At 36.4% G+C, this 21,914-nt stretch overlaps 1 protein-coding gene across 6 annotated transcripts in view; it reads left to right on the top strand.

The window, feature by feature from the left end:
- LOC131675208 (uncharacterized) overlaps positions 1-17,343 on the top strand; it is a 106,365-nt gene extending 89,022 nt beyond the window's left edge. For 5 of the 6 annotated variants that reach the window (XM_058954112.1, XM_058954110.1, XM_058954111.1 and 2 more), the window contains 2 exons: positions 13,910-14,037; positions 14,107-17,343. In XM_058954112.1, the coding sequence (XP_058810095.1) occupies positions 13,910-14,037; positions 14,107-16,671 (2,693 nt within the window). In that variant the 3' untranslated portion in view covers positions 16,672-17,343. The remainder of the gene's footprint in view (positions 1-13,909; positions 14,038-14,106) is intronic. The other variant, XM_058954116.1, reaches the window with a different exon arrangement.
- The last annotated feature ends 4,571 nt before the right edge of the window (positions 17,344-21,914 follow it).

Raw genomic sequence — 21,914 nt, 5'->3', positions numbered from 1 at the left:
TTATCACTAGATTACTGCAACCCGCTAAACTGATGAATCTACATATATCAATTAGTATATAAACGGTGCCACCTCACATATTATATGATTGTATTAGTACTATAGTCAAATTTAATGACCTGTAACGGAGAATCTCGGCTAGGCCGATTTCGTCCGTTTGGCTCTCGCAAATATCCGTGCGCCACGCCAAGCTAAGAGTGTGTGCATGTGGCACGCACACTCATGCTCGGATTTTTGTTTTCTTAGGTGCTGTTTACGGGTTGAGCTGACGGCTGGAGCGATCGAGATGACGCAGAAGAGAGAGAGAGAGAGAGAGAGCGCTCGAGTTGCGTATCATCGCGGAAAATTCGAGGGAGTATCTGTTAGGCTTTGGGCAGAGAAAGTCGCGCGCGCCGATTAAACCGAAGCTAACGGTTTTCCGGAGTTGGCCCCGCGACCTCGTCAACGTTTTCAATAAACACCAGCGAGGTGGTCAGCGAGAAGGAGCGCACCAGTGACGTCACACTGCAAAGCGTTCTAGCCGTCAGAGAGGTTGACGGTCGAGATCGATGTCGTGTTTTCTCTTGTTTCTTTCTCTTGCATGTTTGGGCGCCAGCTGATCTGCTCGCTACTCCGTTAATGAAATAACGAAGGAAAGTGTTTGTCGGGCATTGATTCTAATATTTAATTTTAAAAAGGGAATTGGCAGACTGACCAGCCACCGATTCACCTTCGCCTTCGCGTTTGTTATTGTGCCACTCGTAGTGTATAGGCGTAAGATCGCCGTCTTGTAGTTGATTGTTGACGATTAAAGGATTAGTGTGTTAATCCGCTGTTATGTTTATTCGCCGCTATATCACTCCTCATCCCGACTTTGAATCTCGAGCTACCCAGACGGGAACGGTCGCATATTTTCCGTTACAGACTATATAAGGAGTCTGACGTCACTCTACTAATAGATATAGATATGATAATTTACATTGTTCAATTAAAATGCGGTATTAAGAGTAATTTCAATGAAACAAAGTAGTTTTTATATAGATTTTAGGGCATAGATTAAGATTAGAATATTTTTAATTACTTTTAACTGTTAAATCGTATTGAATTTTAATGTACAAACTTAATTTGTTTATAATTTTGTAAATGTTAATTATTATAATAAAGCGGATACTCTGAACTCAAGATGACTATCTGAGAAACATGAGTAAGAATTCGTTTCATTGATAACAACTTAGTTATTACTGTTATCAATAAATAAACAATTAATAATTTATTGAAAAAAATAATAGTATATGAATCGAAAACGTTAATCCTGTACGTAATGAAAACATTGTTATAATTCATTAAGATTTTGCAAAAATACGAAAATTGATTATTATTTAAATGTTATTAACTAATTTAAGTAGTTCTTTTTTGTAATTACCTCTACAAGCGATAAACTATTTTTATATGTAAAATTTTCTTATTGTTTTATTGTAAATATTGCCCTCTTGTATTAACTAACTTGATTTATTAATAACTTTTAACTCCACTTTTTGCGATAAGTGTAAATTATACTTAATTTATCTATATCAACTTCTGTATTTTTTACATGATTTAGATTTTCATTAGCGTTGTCTATTCTATTGTAAACCAGGGAAAATGATTTTGCACACTTGCGTAAACAGCATGAAGAGGGCTGTCCTGCGAAAATAGCCGGGAAAATCTGTATAAATACGCTGATTTTTGCACAGGCTGATATTCTCTCCTAACCTTGCAAAGTGAGCGTTCGAGATTGAATAAACTTGGCTTATACCTACGTTATTTCTCTCTAGTGATTAACTAAGCAATTCTTTCCTTTCCTATTGTGATTTACGCTCTACTTATAGAACATTTCGCACTATGAGAAACTTGGGCTGAATTACATCCTTTTTTCAAGAGAGACGTAATCTCTGCTTATGGGACACTTCGCACCAGAAGAAACTAGGGTAAAGTCTATCTTTTCTTAAGTCCAATCCTAACAATTATAGATATTTCATTTATAATTTTACTTAAAATACAATATTCATATATATTTTTCAAAGTTAAACGAATACTCACTCATTAACGCGATAGACCATGAGAGTACGAACAAAATAATAAATAACAGGTGATATAAACATCACATTATAAACCTACTTAAATGCTTCTTTACATAAAAATGCTTATCACTCAACAGCATATACAGGGTAGGCCATTTTAAAAGATATAGCTGTATAACTTTTTTGAAATGCATTATTTTATAAACTTTCAAAGTATATTTCATAAATTTTCAAAAGGGCAACACGATAATGATCTTGGATTTGACCTCAAAGGTCATGCTCAAGGTCATTTGGATATAAACTTGGTTTTTCTCAAGAGGCTACTCTATTTTTTATTATCGATTTAGTGATGGAGTCAAAGTAACAGTTTGAGATAGGAAGCTCAAATTATTAAATTAGCTGTTTACTTTCTTCCCTTACTCAGCGTTTCGAGCGTTTGCGCGTTGCCAAGCTCTGTCAGTTAAAATTCCTATTGATAAATGTCTTATATCTGAAAAACATTCAGCCTTGCTGCAGCAATACTATTATTATTACTCACCCCTGAAACCATTATTATATTATTATATTTTTAATAAATAAGAACGCACAATATGAAAAATGTTGGTTTATTTTAATTAGGTTAACATTTTACTCATCAATGTAACAAAATTAAGTCATAAACTGAATGTCGTAATAATAAGAAGTAAAATAAATCAATATACTATATTATCCCCTCTTCTGTTAGATTGTCGTCCTGACAATTTAAAAATCAATAATGTTCTCCAAGCGGGTAAACCATTTGTCTGTAATCAGCAGACCCGTTTCTTGAAAAAAAAAATATCTTCAAATTGAAGCCAGAGTTTCATCAAGTAGGTAAATCTTTTATCACAAATTTAAAACCTATCTCTTGACTTGCCTCATTTTTAATTTGAATCATAGATCTTGAATTTTTAATCTTGAATCTTGAATCTTGAATCATTCAATCATTCAATTATCAGCTAAACATTCAGGCAACGTAAACATTTTATCATATTGATAATTAGAGAATAGTAGGTAGTTGATGTACCATGGCACCACACGTACATTTCTACTCTGGCATTTGCCTTTCATCTTACGGAATAAGCGACGGCTCAAAATAACTGGGAGTAAGAGAGACGACATGCTACATTACTAGTCGATCAATATAAACAATCTTCTATTCATGTTGGGGAGTTATTTGGATGCAAAATACTACATCGTTGAATTTTTACAACTTTATATAGTTCTTCCCAATTGCTCTGTAATTTCGAAGTTTACCTTTGATGGGTTTAGGATTATAGAACCAACTTTATGCTCATCTTGAAAATCAACATGTCGAAATGTACTATATAATACCATGGTATTAATTGTAACGAGGTGGGTTAGCTAGTACAAAGGGAATTTATTAAAGCACAAACTTCCACGATGCAGAGCTAACCGCCACTCCGTTAAACACGTATGAGTATACGTATGTTCGCCTTTACGTTTGATACTTTCGTTTCAGTGGCTTCTTTCTAACAGAATTGAACTCACCTTGAGTCACCTGACTTGTGACACTTGATCTATCTTAAGTGTGAGTGATCTAATGCTTATTCCACCTAATCCCCTAGATGAAATCGGTTTAAAATTTAATCGGTAATAGACCCGTTAAACTAATAGGAAACGAAAATAACGTAATGCGACGAATAAAATTAACAAAGTTTAATTCTAATAAACTACAGTCTTTAACGGGCCGAAAGACTAACGCACGCAAATAGGATTTACAATTATTAACAATAATACAGGGGAGAGAGAGAGAGAAAGAATTCAAAACTCTGCCGCGAAAACTAACGCTCGGCACGAATATAAATTTAACAGTCGCGATAGACAAAATATTCTCGTGAATATTTTGTTACGTAGAATAAGGGAGGTGCACCTACTCTGCGGTGCAATTACGGTAATCAGCCGTAATTGTTGAAGCAAATCGACTGTTGATGCTCCTCAGGTATCAGCTGCGCTACTACACTCGCTTCCAAATTGTTGTTGCTGTACAAAATGCTATTGTCCATTTGCTGCTGCTGTGATTGACTCTATGCTCACACACGCACGTATCAAAAAATCCCAATTAACTATTTTTGGTAAAACGGCGAAACAGTGGAAAACAATTTGGCGGTGCTATCCAAGTAACAGCTGAGGCTTAACTGAAACTTTTAAACTTTCACGCGCTCTCTCTCTCTCTATCTCTTAGTCGTTCGCTCTAGCATCGAGTGTACCGAATCGGGAACGGATCGATTAGTCGAATCGACTACCGTTGCATAATATACAGGGTGACCCATTTTAATCGCTACACCTGGATTTTTCGAATTCCAAGACAGATAGGAAAAAATGGTTCAGATAAAAGTTGTAGGGGACGAAGGGAGCCAAACAATGGTCCTAACAAATTTGACCTTGAACTTGACATTCAAGGTTATTTCAAGGTCAAGTGGTTTTTTTGAATAGGAACACCTATTTTTGACCCCGGATTCGGAAAGAGCGGAAAATTTCATGTTCAAAACCATATTGAGACATTTTTTTCACGGTCATTTCAAGGTCAAATCAAGGTCAAACTCCGAAAAATCCATTTTAAGTCGTTTTTCCACGAGTCACAGGCTTAAGTGGTTCAAACTGATCGTAGATTTAGTTACATCACTTAATTAAAGTAAGTCCCTTCGTCTCACACTGTATGGCGTGCTTGATTTAAGTGAGTCCCTTCGCCCCTACCTTGAAATACTGATTTCCGATTGTCGCACCACGATAATTACTTCAGCTTTCTCCTAAAAGTAACGTCGTGTCAATAATCTTTTTAGGCTGATAGTTAACCATTTAAGAGCCAGCCATTAATTACTATTAAATTTAAATAGTAAAATGGTATCAAAAATATTAATAATTATAATATTCGCCTGTATATGGTTGCGACTAAAAAAGAAAAACGTTTGTCACACTTTATTAATTGTAAATTTTATAAAAAACTAATTTGATGCTTTTTGTAACAAACAGAAATGTTGTATCTTTATTTATTTTTTCGAAAGTTATGAGAAAGTTGAAGATATGAGCTGTAAATAATGTGATTGTTTAAAAAGAATAGTCATAACTTTCGAAACAATAAATATGCAACATTTCTTTTTTGTACAAAAAGCATCAAAGCTATTTTTTCTAGAATCAAACTATCAAAAATAAAGTTTAATATTAAAAATGTGCGAAAAATATTAAAATCGGTCAGCAGTTCAGATATTATTACAAGAATCTTTGACTGAACAGAATTTATTTGTAAATATGCTTTTAATGATTACATTATCAATATTAGTATTTTTTAAGTTTGAACGGAAATAATTCACAATATTTAAAATAAAAGCAAGTTTTAGTATTATGTGCAATTCAAATTAGAAATAATTTAATGATTATTACTTTATTATAAAACTTACAATTACAAAAGTGTGACAATCGGAACACTTGTGGCAAATACACTTAGTCAGATAAAGTTACCGTAATCTAGGAACATTTTTCTTTTTTGGTCGCGACCGTATACGGGTGAATATTATAATAATTATTATTTTTTATACCATTTCACTATTCAAATTTAGTAATAATTAATAGCTGCCTCTGAAATGGCTGACTACGCGCCCAACGAGATCGTTGACATGACGTTGGCTTTAGGAGAAAGCCGAAATAATTATCGTGCTGCGGCAAGAATTTATGCTGAACGCTATCAAGACAGACGACACCCCGAAGCTATGGCTATCAGACGTTTAACTCAAAGAGCTCGTGGTGGACACATGGTTCGTCAACGTGGGCGCCATCAATATGATGAAAATGATAATCGGGTTGTGACTATTCTGGCAATAATTCATCTTGACCCACAGATAAGCGCTCGTCGAGTCGAAAGGGAAATCGGTATTCCAAAAAGTACATTTTTAAGAATTATGAAGGTGCTTAGATATCATGCATATCATTTTACTCTGGTCCAAGAGCTACAGTTTGCTCATTTTCAACAGCGTATTGTGTTTTGCCAATGGGCTTTACAAATGATAGAAAATGATCCAGACTTTTTTAATTTTGTTCTTTTTTCTGATGAGGCAAAATTTCAAAGTAATGGGGAATTGAATAGACATAATTGTTATTACTGGTCTGATGTTAATCCTCATTGGGTCAGAACTGTAAACCATCAAAGACGTTGGAGTATTATGGTATGGTGTGGGATTATTAATGGATATTTGATTGGCCCTTACTTATTCGAAGAAAATGTTAATCAACACACGTATTTAACGCTAATAAGAGATATTAACTATTATATATAAGATATTATATTCGATCAATACCTGTATTGATGGAAGATGTTGACTTAGAAACGCGACGGAGAATGTGGCTCCAGCAGGACGGCGCATCACCACATTTCGCTCGAATTGTCAGGACTTTTTTGAATAATCAGTACGGTAACAGATGGATTGGTCGAGGTGGTCCGGTTGAATGGCTTGCTTGCTCACCCGAGCTTACATTACCAGATTTTTACTTATGGGGGTACTTAAAAAATGCCGTTTTTGCGGAAAGGCCCACCACAAGATTAGACATGATGGACAGAATTCGTCGAGCTTGCGATGCCATTCCAAGGCAAACTTTGCTAAACACCGTTCGACACTTACAAAGGCGTTTGACTATGTGCCTGGAAGCAAATGGTCGTAATTTCGAACATTTGCTTCGAGGCTAGATAAACACATAAGTGAGAGGCGAAGGGACTCACTTAAATCAAGCACCCCGAACAGTGAGAGGCACGGGGACTCACTTAAATCAAGCACCCCGAACAGTGAGAGGCGAAGGGACTCACTTTAATTAAGCACCCTGAACAGTGAGAGGCACGGGGACTCACTCAAGCACCCCAAAGGAAACAGTCCTTACTACGTCCACGTCGTTGTTTCTGGGTAGCGCTAAACGTAAGGTTGACACATTTACAACAGAAGCTTCAATGATCATGAAGTTTCCGTTAAACAAACATCATACATGGGATAGAGATGTGTGGGACTGGGGGATGTCTGGTGTAACAGTTTAGCATGTGAGGCTATGAAGAGAATGGGGTTCGGATGTGCAAGTTCGATTTTTGTTTACTAGGATGTGAAAGTTTTGGGTGTATGGGTTTCCGTTTTAAATCAACGATCAATTTGAACCACTTAAGCCTGTGACTCGTCGAAAAACGACTTAAAATGGATTTTTCGGAGTTTGACATTGATTTGACCTTGAAATGACCGTGAATAAAATGTCTCAATATGGTTTTGAACGTGAAATTTTCCGCTCTTTCCGAATCCGGGGTCAAAAATAGGTGTTCCTATTCAAAAAAACCATTTGACCTTGAAATAACCTTGAAGGTCAAGTTCAAGGTCAAATTTGATAGAACCATTGTTTGGCCCCTTTCGTCCCCTACAACTTTTGTCTGAACCATTTTTTCCTATCTGTCTTGGAATTCGAAAAATCCAGGTATAGCGATTAAAATGGGTCACCCTGTATATGGTATTCATACCATACATAGTAAAACCATGATCGGATATATTTGTATCCAATATAAAAGATGAATTTATTTGTGGAAAATCTAAAATAGGCGATATAGAAAGAGCCTGTTTGAAAATTATAAAAAATTCTTGACAATTTTTTGTTAAATGAAATTTATATTTTCTTAACAAAACGATACAGAAGTTTATAACGGGGATTTGCATGCGCCTTCGCAATTTCCCCGTTGAACAAGGAAGAGGGCGTGCGAATGACTTCTCGGCAACGAGGAGCAAGTTGCAGGCTCCTTGAGGGCTGCGCGAAGCCCGGCCCGATAGCGCAGTTTCTGCCGCTTACTTGGCGTCAAGGCCGATGGGCCCGCGGTGGCGTCGTGGATACGACCGGGCTGAAAGCGCGAAAGCTCCCTATGGCGTACAGAGGGAATACGTGGGAAAGGCTGAGGGCTAGGTTTTAGCTGGAAAGAAAGTCGTCGCGTTGAACAATAAGAGCTTGAATAAACGAATAGCAGCGGAATACAAAGACACAGCGCAGCGCAGGCGAGAGAGAGAGAAGCGTTCAGCGAGCACAAGAGAGAGAGGTACGAGCTAGCACTTACAGGTAGAGGCGTTGCTCGGTGGCCTTGGCTCGATCGGCGGCAGATGCGGCGGCTTGGCAGCCTCAGGAGGCGTTCGCTCTAAGGCGCGCGACGCCGGCGGGAAGCGGGCAGCAAAAGCTGGCCCGCGCTAACAATCACGGTCGCCGTCCACTCACGCACACGTATCGGCACAAGCCCGGTTTCCTCCCGCAGGGAGATCGTAACGGCGTGGTCGCGGGGCGATCGGTAGCGCGTCGGCGAGATCCTCTATTAGTCGCAGCAGGCACGTGCACGCATTCCGAAGGTCGCGCTCTATTCTGCCGGCTTTTCGGACGACCGCCGCTCTCTCGCGCCCTCGCGCGTGCCGCGGGATGTCGCGATGCGTGATTGGCCAATGACACGTGGGGGTGCGTTACTCTCTCTCTCTCTTCCTTTCTTCCTCGCGGGCTCCTTAGCTCAAGCTCTCTGTTCCACTTACCTGCTCTTGGCTGCTGAAAGTGGGGACACATGATAGTTTAGCAGTAAAGTTTAGCAATAAAAGAAAAACCTCTAATAAATTGCCTATAATAAGAACAAAAACTCAAGAAAATTTTTACTTGTTTCCGAGTAGAAGGAATCGGCCAAGTAATTATAGCTTCTATCATTTTGTGATCTGTTTTTTTACCCTATACTGAAACAAAATGACCTAAATACTTAACCCCACGTTGGAAGAAAACACACTTTTTTCGATTTAATTTCAAATTAGCCTTTTGGATTCTAGTGAAAATAATTTATAAATTTGCAAAGGGGGGAAGAAATGTTCTCAAAGACATAGCCAAGTGCGCCACTGCTGTACCCCTTGCGATATATTGAAGGGTCCTATTCCAGTGAAGGTAGCCGGCGCTGACTTTCACGGGTGTTAATCTGCCGTGATGACAGGGAAGGTGCACGGAAGAAATCGAAAGAAATACAGAAAGGCGATCCCTTTCTTTACGCCATAGAAAATTACATCTACGGATTCTTACAAAATCACGATGTTGAGCGCGCTGGCTCAATCCACGAAACGCGACAGTAGGTTACGAATAGGAGCGTAGTCGCTCAACTATCATACGCGACGAGTCTATAATATTTTAGAAGCGGATTCGCTCAACTATCAAGCGCGATAATTCAATTCGCGGCGTTACGCCGGGCGAGAGCTGGCACGTGAGAGTGAGGTCGCGGAACAATAGCAGAAAGAAACCCACCAGGTAGCTCCTCCCGCGGCTCGCTGGTGGAGAGGCGACATCGATGACACCGCAGTCCCGCTGGCAGTGGTGATCGCTGGACCACCGGCGGTGGCTGGTTGGCGGTCGGGATCGGCTCCTCGATCGCCTAATCGTGATCGCTGTGGGGCTGTTCAAACAGCAGCCGGAGATTCGCCACACAAAGCCTCTCTCACTCGTCTTGGGCTCGCTCTCCGTCGGCGCGCCGTCCAAACTCACTTCGCGCCGTGACCTCGTTAGCGTACGGTCCTCCTCAACTGCCCTCAATACTTCTCTCCGCTCTCATAATTCTCGCGGCGAGAGCCGCGCTTTCCGCGTTCTCACTTATTCCTCCTCCTCTCGCTTTCTCTCACGCTCTTCGCGCTCTCGCTCTTTCTCGCGCCGTCTTCTCCGCTGGCCGCGCTCTCCCCTCTCCAGGCCCTGCAATAACACGAGCGCATGAATGCTATGTCAACCATAGTCACGCTCGGCCGCTACATCCGTGCGAGGAGAGTGCCGCACACAGGGCTAGCGAACATCGCTATTAGTCCTTTCACAAATTAACAAATATTTCATCAAAATATTTTACCATAACCATAACGTCATCTATATAAATTAAATAAATATCATTCAGAAAATCTCGAAATACCATCAATCGTTCAAAAGTAGCCGGAGCATTACAAAGTTCAAAAGCCATTAAAATAAATTGATATAAACTATTACCAATGGAAAATGCTGTTTTTTCTCGACCTTCCGGGCGGATTTTAACCTGTCAATATACAATTTTTAAATCTAACGTAGAAACCCAAGATCTATCAGCTAACTTATTTAAAGTACGATTAATTCAAGGTAATGAATAAGAGTCTTTGATAGTCCTATCATTTAATTTACGAAAATTAGTACAAAATCTCCAAGTTCCATACCTTTTTCTTTTTTTAAACAACAGGGAGAGGGGGCACCAAGAACTAGAAAATTCCTACGTAATACTCTGTTTTTGCACATCGTTCATTATCTGATTAATTTCTGTTCGAATATGAAATGGAACGGAACAAACTTGTTGTTTAATGGGATGAGAATCGCTTAATTCAATCTTATGTTCCATAAGAGTACATTTTCCTGCAACATCCTGATAAAAAATATCTTAATAATCTACTAGAAATTGAGCAAATTTACCTTTTCGTGAAGAATCTAAATTTTTTTAGTTATTCTCTTATTTTATTTATCGAATTTATTTAAAATTTTATTTATCGAATTGAATATACCAGATTTATTCAAATAGTCACATTCAAGAATACAGTATAAGTATAGCGATATCTGCTACAAAAACGAGTATTCCATTTAAAAAATGACATAAATTAATCTTGAAAAAAGTTTTAAATTTAACAGGAACATCTTCAACAGTAGGATACTTCAAAGGTTTACTATAAAGAGCAAATCAAGAATCATGAGGACCGAGAAATCGAGGATTGATAATCGATAAATCTGAATCTGAATCAATTTTAAAAATCCAAGATTTTCCATTAACACTGCCATGAAATTTAGAAGTTTCATAATTTCGAAGAACCCGAACCCTATATGCACGTATAGTGGAAACATTAGACCCAATATTACTATTAACAGGAGCTTTACTATTATCAAGAAAACTCGCTCCCGAAAGTTTGATTTGATCTAATTTCCCTGTTCTCGACAAAGAGAACGGATATATTCTTTCTTATACATTATAAGTTATTCTTATTCTTATTATGTTCTTTCTTACCTTAACATTAAAGATTTTTCAACCATTCGTAGTGATTGAAATCCTGTTTTTCTCCCTCTGTATTAGTAAAACAGAACTATTATCGTACAAAACTCTGTCTCCAAATTGTATACTTCATTTTTTTCACTGAGATATCAAAGATTAAAATTTAAGTATTTTCGAAATTTCACTAGGACCTTGAAAACTAGGCAAATTGATATATGAACCGTTATAGTATATTTATGTTCTATTAGACGTAGAATCTATGTAGAATGTTAAAATTACTTCAGAACCTCAAAGTTCCTAACCTCAAAATGCAAAATAGCCCTATTATTGATCCTGAAAAGAAGATGAACAAGAAAATATCTTTATACATGAAGGTATATCGTATTCCCTCAACTCTTGGATCATCTAAGGATACCAGATTGGGATTTAGTGCATCAAAATCCTGCGGGTACGTAAAGTCTCGTTTCTGGTTCAGAAATTTTTTTATTTTTGTCGACCTGTGTTATCTTTCATTCTATTCTTCAAACCTTCCTGTTTGAACGACAGTTCAGAAGCTGCGAAATTATCACGCTTCAATGTGTCATATCTCTGTCAAATTTGCAAAAAAAAATTCTTTACAAAATTACAGGAGTTGAGAAGTAGTAGAAAAACGTGTTTTTGGCGTTTTTAAGTTAGGATATCTCAAAAATTGAGAGTGATCGAACACTTCTGGTTGTTCTCATGGTTGTTTCTCGTTAACGCTAGAAATAAGATGAATATGTTTCTATTTCTTGCATCTTTTTTATCAACAAAAACAGCGTAGATTTTTGTTACCTTTGAAAATTGCCTTAAAGGTCAAGTTAGTTTAAGTTGTCAAAACTTACTTAGTATGTAACAAATGCATCTTTAACGTACAGATTGCTGTGAAAATCAAGAAACAAAAAAATTGTTCCATCAGAAAATTAGAAAGTAACTAGTTTTTACATAGTATATTTACGAGGGTGGTCGGATAAGTACTTAGCCTCATCGCCCGATGGCGCCACTCTCGCAAAAGAAATATTCTATCACGTAGTACAACCTTCTCGATGGTTACTGTCAAGATTTCAGCCGGATCGGAGTTGTAGTTTATTTTTGAGAGCGTGTGAAAGCAAGTGTATCCGTTGATTTTTGAAAAACGGAAAAAGAGCAGTATCGGTCGGTGATTCGATTCTTGTTTATGGAAGGGAAATGGCGCAGCGAAATCAAAAAGCGCTTGGATGCTGTATACGGTGACTTCTCCTTCGATGGAGATCGTCAAAAATTGGTTTAACGAGTTTCAACGTGGTCGCGTGTCGATTTTTGAAGAGCCACGTCCAGGTGCGCCGAAAACGGCTACCACGGAGGATAACGTGACAAAAATTCACAATCTCGTATTGGCAGATCGACGATTGAAGGTGCGCGAGATAGCTAAGATCGTAGGCATCTCAAAAGATCGCGTGGGTCATGTCCTGCATGAAATTTTGGGCATGAATAAGCTGTCGGCGCGATGGGTACCGCGTTTGCTCACTGCGGACAACAAGCGCAATCGTGAGACGACTTCAGAGCAATGTCTGACGCTGTTTAAGCGCAATCCGAAGGAGTTTCTGCGTCGTTTCGTGACAGTCGTCGAAACATGAATCCACTGGTATACACCAGAGACCAAGGAACAGTCGAAACAGTGGACTTTACCCGGCGAAAGTGCTCCGAAGAAGTGCGAAGGCTGCTCCATCGGCCGGAAAGGTGATGGCCACCGTTTTCTGGGATTCACATGGTGTGATCTACATCGACTACCTGGAGAGGGGCAAAACGGTCACAGGGCTGTACTATGCCGAATTATTGTCCGATTCGACGTCGAATTGCAGAAAACACGGCCCCATTTGGTGAAGAAAAAAGTACTCTTCCACCATGACAACGCACCGACTCACACCTCCGCCGTCGCCATGGCCAAATTGGTTGAATTAGGCTACGAACTGATGCCCCATCCACCGTATTCTCCAGATTCAGCCCGGTGCGACTTCTTTTTCTTTCCAAATTTGAAAAAGTCACGCGCCGGACGGAAATTTGAGTCGAATGAGGAGGTAATCGCTGCCACGGAAGCCTATTTTTCAAACCTCGAGGAAACGTATTTTTCAGACGGGTTGAAGAAGTTGGAGCATCGCTGGGCCAAGTGTATGGAACTAAAAGGAGACTATGTTGAAAAATAAAACGCCACTTTTCCAAAATTTTCGTTTTTCTTTTGTAGGCTAAGTACTTATCGGACCACCCTCGTAGAATCCCAAATTAAAATGACTTTCACATGGTCATGAAAAGAAATTTGTAAATATCATTTTGGACGTATAATTTCCCACTCTTATTGAATTGGGATACTAAAATAAAACTTTTAATTTAAAAACTCACTTTGATCTTGAAATGACCGTGAAATTTAATTTTAAGGTCAAAACCAATTGTACGAACGGCTAACCTCCATTGTCCTGAATAACTTTTGTCTGAACAATTTTGATAATAACTTTATAAGACTTTTGGTTTATAGATTTTTCACGTAGCAACATTTATGAGTTAATTAGTATTCATTGAAAATTTATAAATTGTTTATTTTACTATAAACATAAAATTTACTATAAATAGTATAGTTTCCAATGCTAATTATATCGTTTAATTTAGAAACTATATAAACACAAGAATATCATTGTAGAAAGGAAAAGTGGAATCTTTTTTATGATATATCTGTATGCGCGTGCGTGTGCGTGTATCCGAGTATGCGTGTGTTATGATTTATTGATTTTTATTTTATTTTTGTCATGAATAAATAATGTAACCTATATCATTACAGATATTGATCTCGGATCGCCTGAAACAACTGCCTCTGGAAAAATTGCACAATTCAGAGATACTCAATTGCTGTTACAACGTAAAATTCAGCAACGTGATCACAAATATCAAATATCTTGTAGTTCAGAGGTAAATATTATGAACGATATTATGTAGTAATACATGAGTTAATTTTCACATCACTCTATGTAATTTCAGTATGAAAATAGATACAACCGTCAAGTTAGTAATATGGAAAAAGAAACAAAGAACAGTAATAGAAATAAAGATTCTAATTCAAATCAACTCGAGACTAAAAATTTTAGAAATATGTTAATGAAAATAAGTAAGATAAACATACCTTCATATAATCAAAAAAGGAAAATTCGTCAAATAAATAAACGATATTGTAGCTCTCCGTTGTCTATTTGTGATATGCGAAAAGTTCAAGCAGTCAAATATAAAGAACCTAATTTGTCAGATGATATGGTACCATGGCGTGAAAAGATTTTAATGAAACAAGAATCTTCAAACAAAACTCGAAAACGTGCTAACAGTTGTGCACCTAATCTATCTGAGATTGGTGAGCGAATACCGGAAAAGGCGTTAAAATTTATCGATAAGGAGAGTAATATCCATAGCTTCGCATCCTCAGTCTCTTTAAAATCTATTAATTCTTCAACTCCTATCGAAATGCAAACTAGGAAGACCCCAATGATATTAGCTATAAATCCAAAAGTGTCCAAGAACACTAAAAGTAGTAACGATCAGCCCTTGACAAGCTGTGATAAAAATCAATCACTATCTTCTAAAAATTACTTTAAATCGACCAGTCGATCCGAAGGATCCAATTTACTAAATAAGTCGAACCAATTATTCAATAATGAAAATTTCTGCTTTTCGCAAAAGCAACTTCGCTTAAAATGTGATAATATTATTGAAGATTATCTAAACATTCACAATTCTCAGGAACAAGAAGAAGAGTTGCTACAGTATTTTCAGCAAAACAGTTCGTCTAGCTCAGACGCGGAACTAAGCAAAGTAAGTGAAGTCGTTGATATTAGTTCGAAGAGCTCAAGACAAGATAAGGTATCGCAGTTAAGAATAATTTTACAAAATAATCTGAAAGACTTGACACCAACGTCATGTAAATCTAATAAAGATGAAATCCCGAACAAGCAGTTAAAAAAAAAAAATATAAAAAGCCTTCAAGAGATTCCTGCTTCATTCGTACATCAAAATGCCAATCGGAGACACGTCAGTTTCGATGTTAAATTAACCGAGCAATGCACTCAAACTACAGGTAATATCAGCAGCAGCAATATAATTGCTGATACTCTTGCCAGCATCACTATACCTTGTAGCCCAAACACACGTCGTCGAATATTCGACTTTACCCCCATCTCACCAACTCCAAGTCATTCTCCCATAAATTTCAGTGTTTCAAAATGTAATTCTGCTGACGGCAGTCCCTTTGTATCACCACGAAACACGCCGATACCTCGCTCACGCAGTAATCTTCAAAGAAGTTCAAGCTGGCGAGCACGTTCTTCCCAACAGCAGAATATTCCACGGTCGAACTCGTCCTGCAACGTAGATGATTTTATTGAACAAAATCCATTAATAATACCAGAAATGACAGCAGTCTCAGCGATAGGAGTGCTTAATAATGAGTCGTTAACGTTCACTAATTCTTGTATAACTCATCCATTTCTTTCAGACCTTACTTCTCAAGAACCACAGTTGCTTATTAACTATCCAAGTCAAGAAAATCTTCAAGAAATAAAAAATGTCTCAAATAAGCAGTTCCAGCCAACCGACAAAGAAATCAGTGATCTTTTGTTGAACGAAAAACAACTATCATTTTCTAAGGATCAGTCATTATTTTACCGTTCTCAATCAGTGCCCTTACATCGAATGGTCAATCCAGCTCTACTTTCGCCTATACTTACTCATCAATTAACTCCGACTCCTACTCCAACCCCAACGCCAACTTTAACTCCTACGCCTACTCCGACCCCAACTTCAACGCCAACTCCCATTCCATGTCTTAGCCTACCACATAAACTTAATATACCCCAAGTTATAACTCCAGTTCTTGGTGATTCGAGCGACTTTAATTCAAGTACCATGCAGACCAAATTATCTCTTGACGACAAATATATTATTCCTAGCAATTTGAATATGTTCGGACTATTAAATACAAGTAATGAAAAGATTGATATATCACATTCTCACGATGCAATTGAATACGCAGAACAAGAAGAATCTAAACATGCGATTATCGACTCGGTTGAGATTCTTAATGAGACGGTCCTTAGTTCTGATTTAACACCAAGATGGTTTGGTGATGATGGTACTTGCGTCTCAAATCATTCTGTTAAAAGTATCTCTTCTAGATCATATCCAAACACGCCGTTACCATTGACGAATTCATCTTTAAATAAAAACTGTTTCGACGATAATAATGTTTCCAAGTCTCAACCAAGTACACCTATGCATTCTTTGCAATCATTAAACTCTTCATCATGTTTTTATTTGGGAATAAATGAACCTATGCTCTGTAGCCCTACTCTCGGTCCATTATCTATTCAAGATAATACTACTTGTCACATAGGTAGTGCTTGCCCGACCAATAAGGAGTGTAATGTGACCGATTTTTTAGAGCCAGATCTACCTAATAACGAGACTGATGACTTGGACTCTCTAACAAACTTTGGTCAATTACAAGATGTCGATACATTGACACCGTTGTTCAGTGACGTTGTCGAATCAAATCATTGATTTTTTCGGTATTCACTTTCGTTATACCAAAAAATATAGACCATTCCACAAATTCGTACAGTGAGAATTTTGATTTTTAACGGTTGTCAACGATTATAAAAAAACGGATGAACCATATATAAATATCTCATTACTTATATTTTTGACTTTTGTTTATTATCTAGTTATTTAAAGTGTTGATCATTTTTTAAACTGATAAATTTTGTGTTATAATCATTCGGTGTTATCTTCTTTTTAAAAAAGTTTCAATAATCAGATCAAAATCATTGTACATAATGATTGCCTCAATATGAATAGGTTGTAATTTATGTTGTTTTATAATATACTGATGTCATATTTTCTTACAAATTAAAAAATTACTGCTGTACGCATATAAAACCTCTGTTATTTTCTTATAAAGAGTTATAGGAAACATATAACACAAAGTATTATTTCCTATCATTTTTATGTAAACGATACACCGGAGAAAGTATAAGATCCAATAATGAAAATAGTTTTTTATGTATAAGATGAATAAAACTTATGAATGTTTTATGTGTCAAATATTATGATAATTTGGAACTGTATAATATTTACCTTTAAAGTTTTATTTATTCGTTTTATAATTAAATCGATTTATTTTTATAAAATTTTGTTATCTAACAAGAAATCTTGCTATGCTTCAACGTTATAAGTTAAATTTTCCTAATAAATAACAATGAATGAAAACGACTTATTTTTGAGTCAATGTTATGAAAACTCGATAATAAAACAGATAATATACAGTATAAAACCTTATTTACCTACACCCGTCGCTTAAATCGCACAAAACTACGACCGATCTATCTTAATTTGAAGTTGACAAAGTACAAAATATTTGAGGTACAGTATTTGTAGTTATTAAACCGTAGGCTTGCAATTCGCCAGCTACAGAACTTTTATATTTATATTCATTTGTAAATTGTCGTTGTGGTAAGCTTGGAGAATAAAGCGTTTAGGATTTAAGCATTTAGAATTTAAATGTTGTAGACTTTAAATTCACAGAATATTGGTTTCCTGAGATATAATATTCGTAGTTAATTAGTTTTGGGATTAGCCCGCACATTGCACAAGGTTTTTAGTATTAAAAATTTGACAGCAAACTACCATTAGTATAAGCTCTCAGATAACAGGATTTTTGTTTTTTAAAATGCAAAGCTATTTTGTTACTCACATATTCTCGAAGAATAGTGCTCTTGAAAGCATTCAAAGATTACGTGTGATACGTTTAAGGGTCGCAAAACATAAGGATTCGATGATTCGAAATTAGATGTCAGACTATTGTAGATGTAAGCGTGCAGAATAAAAGATTTTATGAATTTAATATTCATGAATAATAAAGATCGAAAAGTATAACATGTTTGTGGTATAGCATTGATGCACAATAAACTTTAAGCTTGAAACTTGCAAACTATAAGGTTTTAGTTTAAGCTCGAGAAGTATAGGATTTATGGTATTAGAAACTATACAAATTATTTGACGTAAGTGTAGAATATCAAATTCTTACGGTATAGCAATATTCTATGTACTGCAATATAGTCCCCTGTTTGATGGACCTTTGCATGGACTGTTATTAGGGTTAGACATAGATTACGAGAACCTCTTATGATATGAGATAAAACTAAAAGAAAATGCAATGAGAAACTCTCTTATTGTGTATAATTATTTTAAATATTCATGGCCATACAATCGTTAACTGGTGAGTTGACAAGTACAAAAATAAAAATAAATTCTGCATTTTCATTAGTTGCTAATACCAACCGATGATTTTTAAAACCATGGAAATAATTTGATTTCAGTTCCAAAATAATTACTTGACTAAAAGCTTAAAAGATAATTCTTTGTACTGATAAAGCTATTTGAAAACTGGATGGTTTGTTCTCTTTATATAGTAGAAAAAGGTAGGTTAATTAGACCAAAATAATGTCATCCTAACAATGTAGTTGTAAATAATTGAAAACTGATTGTACGATGCTTCAGTTGCAAAGGGTATTTGAACATTTCGTAACTTAATTTGTTAAACCCAATAAGAGAAAATATTGATATAATAACTGTTGTCTAGTATTATTGAGATAAACTGCAACAATCACCAAGTCCATTCAAGCAGGACTTTTTGGCGATTGAGTCGTGAATTTCCTTGGCTCCTGCACTCTTGTACCAGTTGATCAAGTTTGTAGCATAGAATACTAGTGTAAAATCATATAAGCGGTTAAGAGCAACAGTCAGGTGCAACCGAGTGCTATGATAGATGAATGACGATCCAAAAGTTTCATTAAAGAATATTGTTCACATTAAAAATATTGACATCGACATCGTCTTTGTGATAACAAAGATACGTTCGATAAATCCTCTTATGCTATTTAAATTTATATGCAGTCAGTTCACGTAATTCAACGTGATTTTACAGCAGTCTATTGGTGAACCGCTATGGTAAACGATACCGTCATAGGTGTAGAACTTTGATCTACCAAAAATAAAAGTTTCGATGTACACGTTTGGACTTTCAAACTCGAGCTAGTTGGTCTACTCATCGAGCAATATAGATGAGCGCTAATATACACAATTTTATATATTTTCGAGTAGTATACACGCTTTGGTAACATTACTCGTACATACTATAGAAAATATATAATACCTTCTGGTAGCAAATATATTGATATATCATGCGATGTAATGTTCACCACTGTCTCAATCTGCTTGTCTGTTGTTTGTATCCTTGCATGGGCGAATCAATTCGTCGCATGGTTAGTTTCCTGGTTGATTTGTTTGTTGTTGTGCGAGTAAAATGCAGGGGATATTAATAGGATTATGGTGGGTATGTATTTAAATAAAAAATTCTTAATTTGTTCTCAAACACATTCACGTGGATCGATTCTAAGGTCCAGTATATAAATTCTAGCCGCGAGGTTATCGCAGGTTTTAGTAGCGGAAAAGAAAGAAAAATGTTCTCTCTGTCGCGTTTTTAACTGTAAGCCTCTTCCCATAATTATTCTGTAACGAGAAATAGAATGGTAAGATTTATGTTCACAAAAATTCCGTTGGTCAAAAATAACGTAATAAGTACGATGCGCACTAATAATGCTAGTTGTTTTGTAACGTAACATTGGGTATACCGAGATGGGTGATCATAATGTCTGGAATATGCAAGAGCAACTTGAAAAGTTTGTGCGCAATTATTGAACCTTGTACCTGTGGTATAGAATGGTCGTAGGCGTGGCGGTGGTTCGATCTCAAATATTCTCGGGACACGATACAAATCAATATGTAAAAATAAAAGTGATAGTTTGCACGCGCGTAAACTCGTTGTTGTCGATACACCAAGATTATTCCTCGAATAAAGTACATACACTGTCGAAATCTGAATATAGTCTTACTCAATGGAAGGCCATAAAATCGTGACAGACGTGCCGTTACTTAATATTTCCAAGAAAAGGAAAAAAAGGTTTAAGCACGTTTGCGTAATTTAGACAAGTCACCATTATTGACGACGTCGTCTTTTCGGCTCCACGTGAACTGTGTAGCAAGCGCCCCGATCAAACACTTTAAATGCGAAAGAGAGTGAAATGTGAATGGAAGACGAAATCTAAAAGAAGAAAGCATGGATACATGATTAAAAAGTGAGTGAAAAAACTGAGAGAAATGTATAGTTGTGAATGACATCGATGTTAAGTTTAAATAAACTTTGAAGTAATGTTATTTGTCTATGTTAAATATGATTAAAATTATTCAGAATGAATTGTACCGATGTATGAAAGTATTGTAAATAGTATAAGAATTCGTGTGCGCAATTGCGAAATGTCATATAAACGAAGATAGAAAGAGAGAAGAAATACACCATCTATCGATGATCAAAATTAATCGAGAGTCGCGCGCACGTGTGTGTATATGTGCGTGTACTCGTCGTCAATCCCGAACGTTCAAGCGTAGTGATATGTATGGAGGTAAGTAAGGAAGGCAAGTAAGACATGTAGCACGGGCCCATAGTAAACATTAGTTCTGTCTTGCCCTATTGTTTACCTCACACGCTCGGGTGGTACTTACAAAAAGAGGCAGATCCAAAAGACTCTAAGAATCTCTCTAAGATAAAACTGGTGGGACTTTATCACCTTAAGCTGAGTCAGCATTGGGTAGCGACCACGATCTTGCAGGGCCAATAAGGGGAAGTAAAAAGAAGGAAGAATGAAAAAGAAGAAAGAACGATGATGCTGAGATTTGCAAAGAATAAAGATAACGATTAGGAATGCTGGGAGGGAGCACGGGCACTTGTCTGGCGGGAGTTCAGTGGGTAAGACCTTGTCTCTCTGCAGACCACTTACTACATCGGTTAACAATAGTGAATTAGTTGCAGCAATTTTTTTCAATTTCATTGTATTAGCATTTGAATTTGTATTACTCGTGAATGTAATAATAATGCGGTAAAATTAAGAATAAGTTGTAGCCATAGAGTCTGTGTTTTCAAATTAGTTGATTAAGAAGTGCGATATATGTGTTTTTTACTTAAAAATAAATATACATAAGATAATTGTCATTTTACTCATTGTGCGTATAATTCTTACTCCACCTCACCTAAACAGTAGGGCTTTTTAGATTTATTGTGTTTTATGTACTTGATAAGGCAGCACCACGCCTAGTTCTCAAAGCTCGTTGGAGAGTTGTAAAGTATTGAACTGCGCACGAGCAGCTTATGTAATGTAAAACTCAAATGACATAAAAAGAGTTAACTCGAATTCAAATATAAACGTATTATGATAGGAATGTATATTGCTATCGTAGCTGAATTCAAGTTTATACGTGAACGAATTTATTTTAAATCAGGCAGACCGACGGCAGCCTTGCTTCAGATTAAGCCAGAATAGTAATATATTATTAAGTATTACAAACAAGCCAACTTGTATTTTTTTGTTTTTTTCTTTATTACACTTAAATTGCAGTTTTTAAGTGCATTTGAAGGTGCATTTCAGAAATTTTATTGATCGAAAGTCGATTCTTAATTTTTTTTATTTTACTCTATATTTTTTATTTGTTAACCTTAGAAGATCTATTTTCTTATTTTGTAGTATTTGTAACACTCTTATAAATGATTCGACAGAACTAAAAATATTAATAAATAGCAGGAAAAATGCATTTTAAAAGAAAATTCAAAATTGATTTTTTCAAAAAAGCCATACTTTTTCTCTAAATTTTGTCATAGATAGAGTATTATTAGATCATTAAAATATCACTAA

Source organism: Phymastichus coffea, unplaced genomic scaffold (genome assembly GCF_024137745.1).
Source record: "Phymastichus coffea isolate CEN01 unplaced genomic scaffold, Cenicafe_Pcof_1.1 PCOF00017, whole genome shotgun sequence".
In the NCBI taxonomy this organism is placed as follows: domain Eukaryota; kingdom Metazoa; phylum Arthropoda; class Insecta; order Hymenoptera; family Eulophidae; genus Phymastichus; species Phymastichus coffea.
This window is presented reverse-complemented; position numbering and strand designations above follow the sequence as displayed.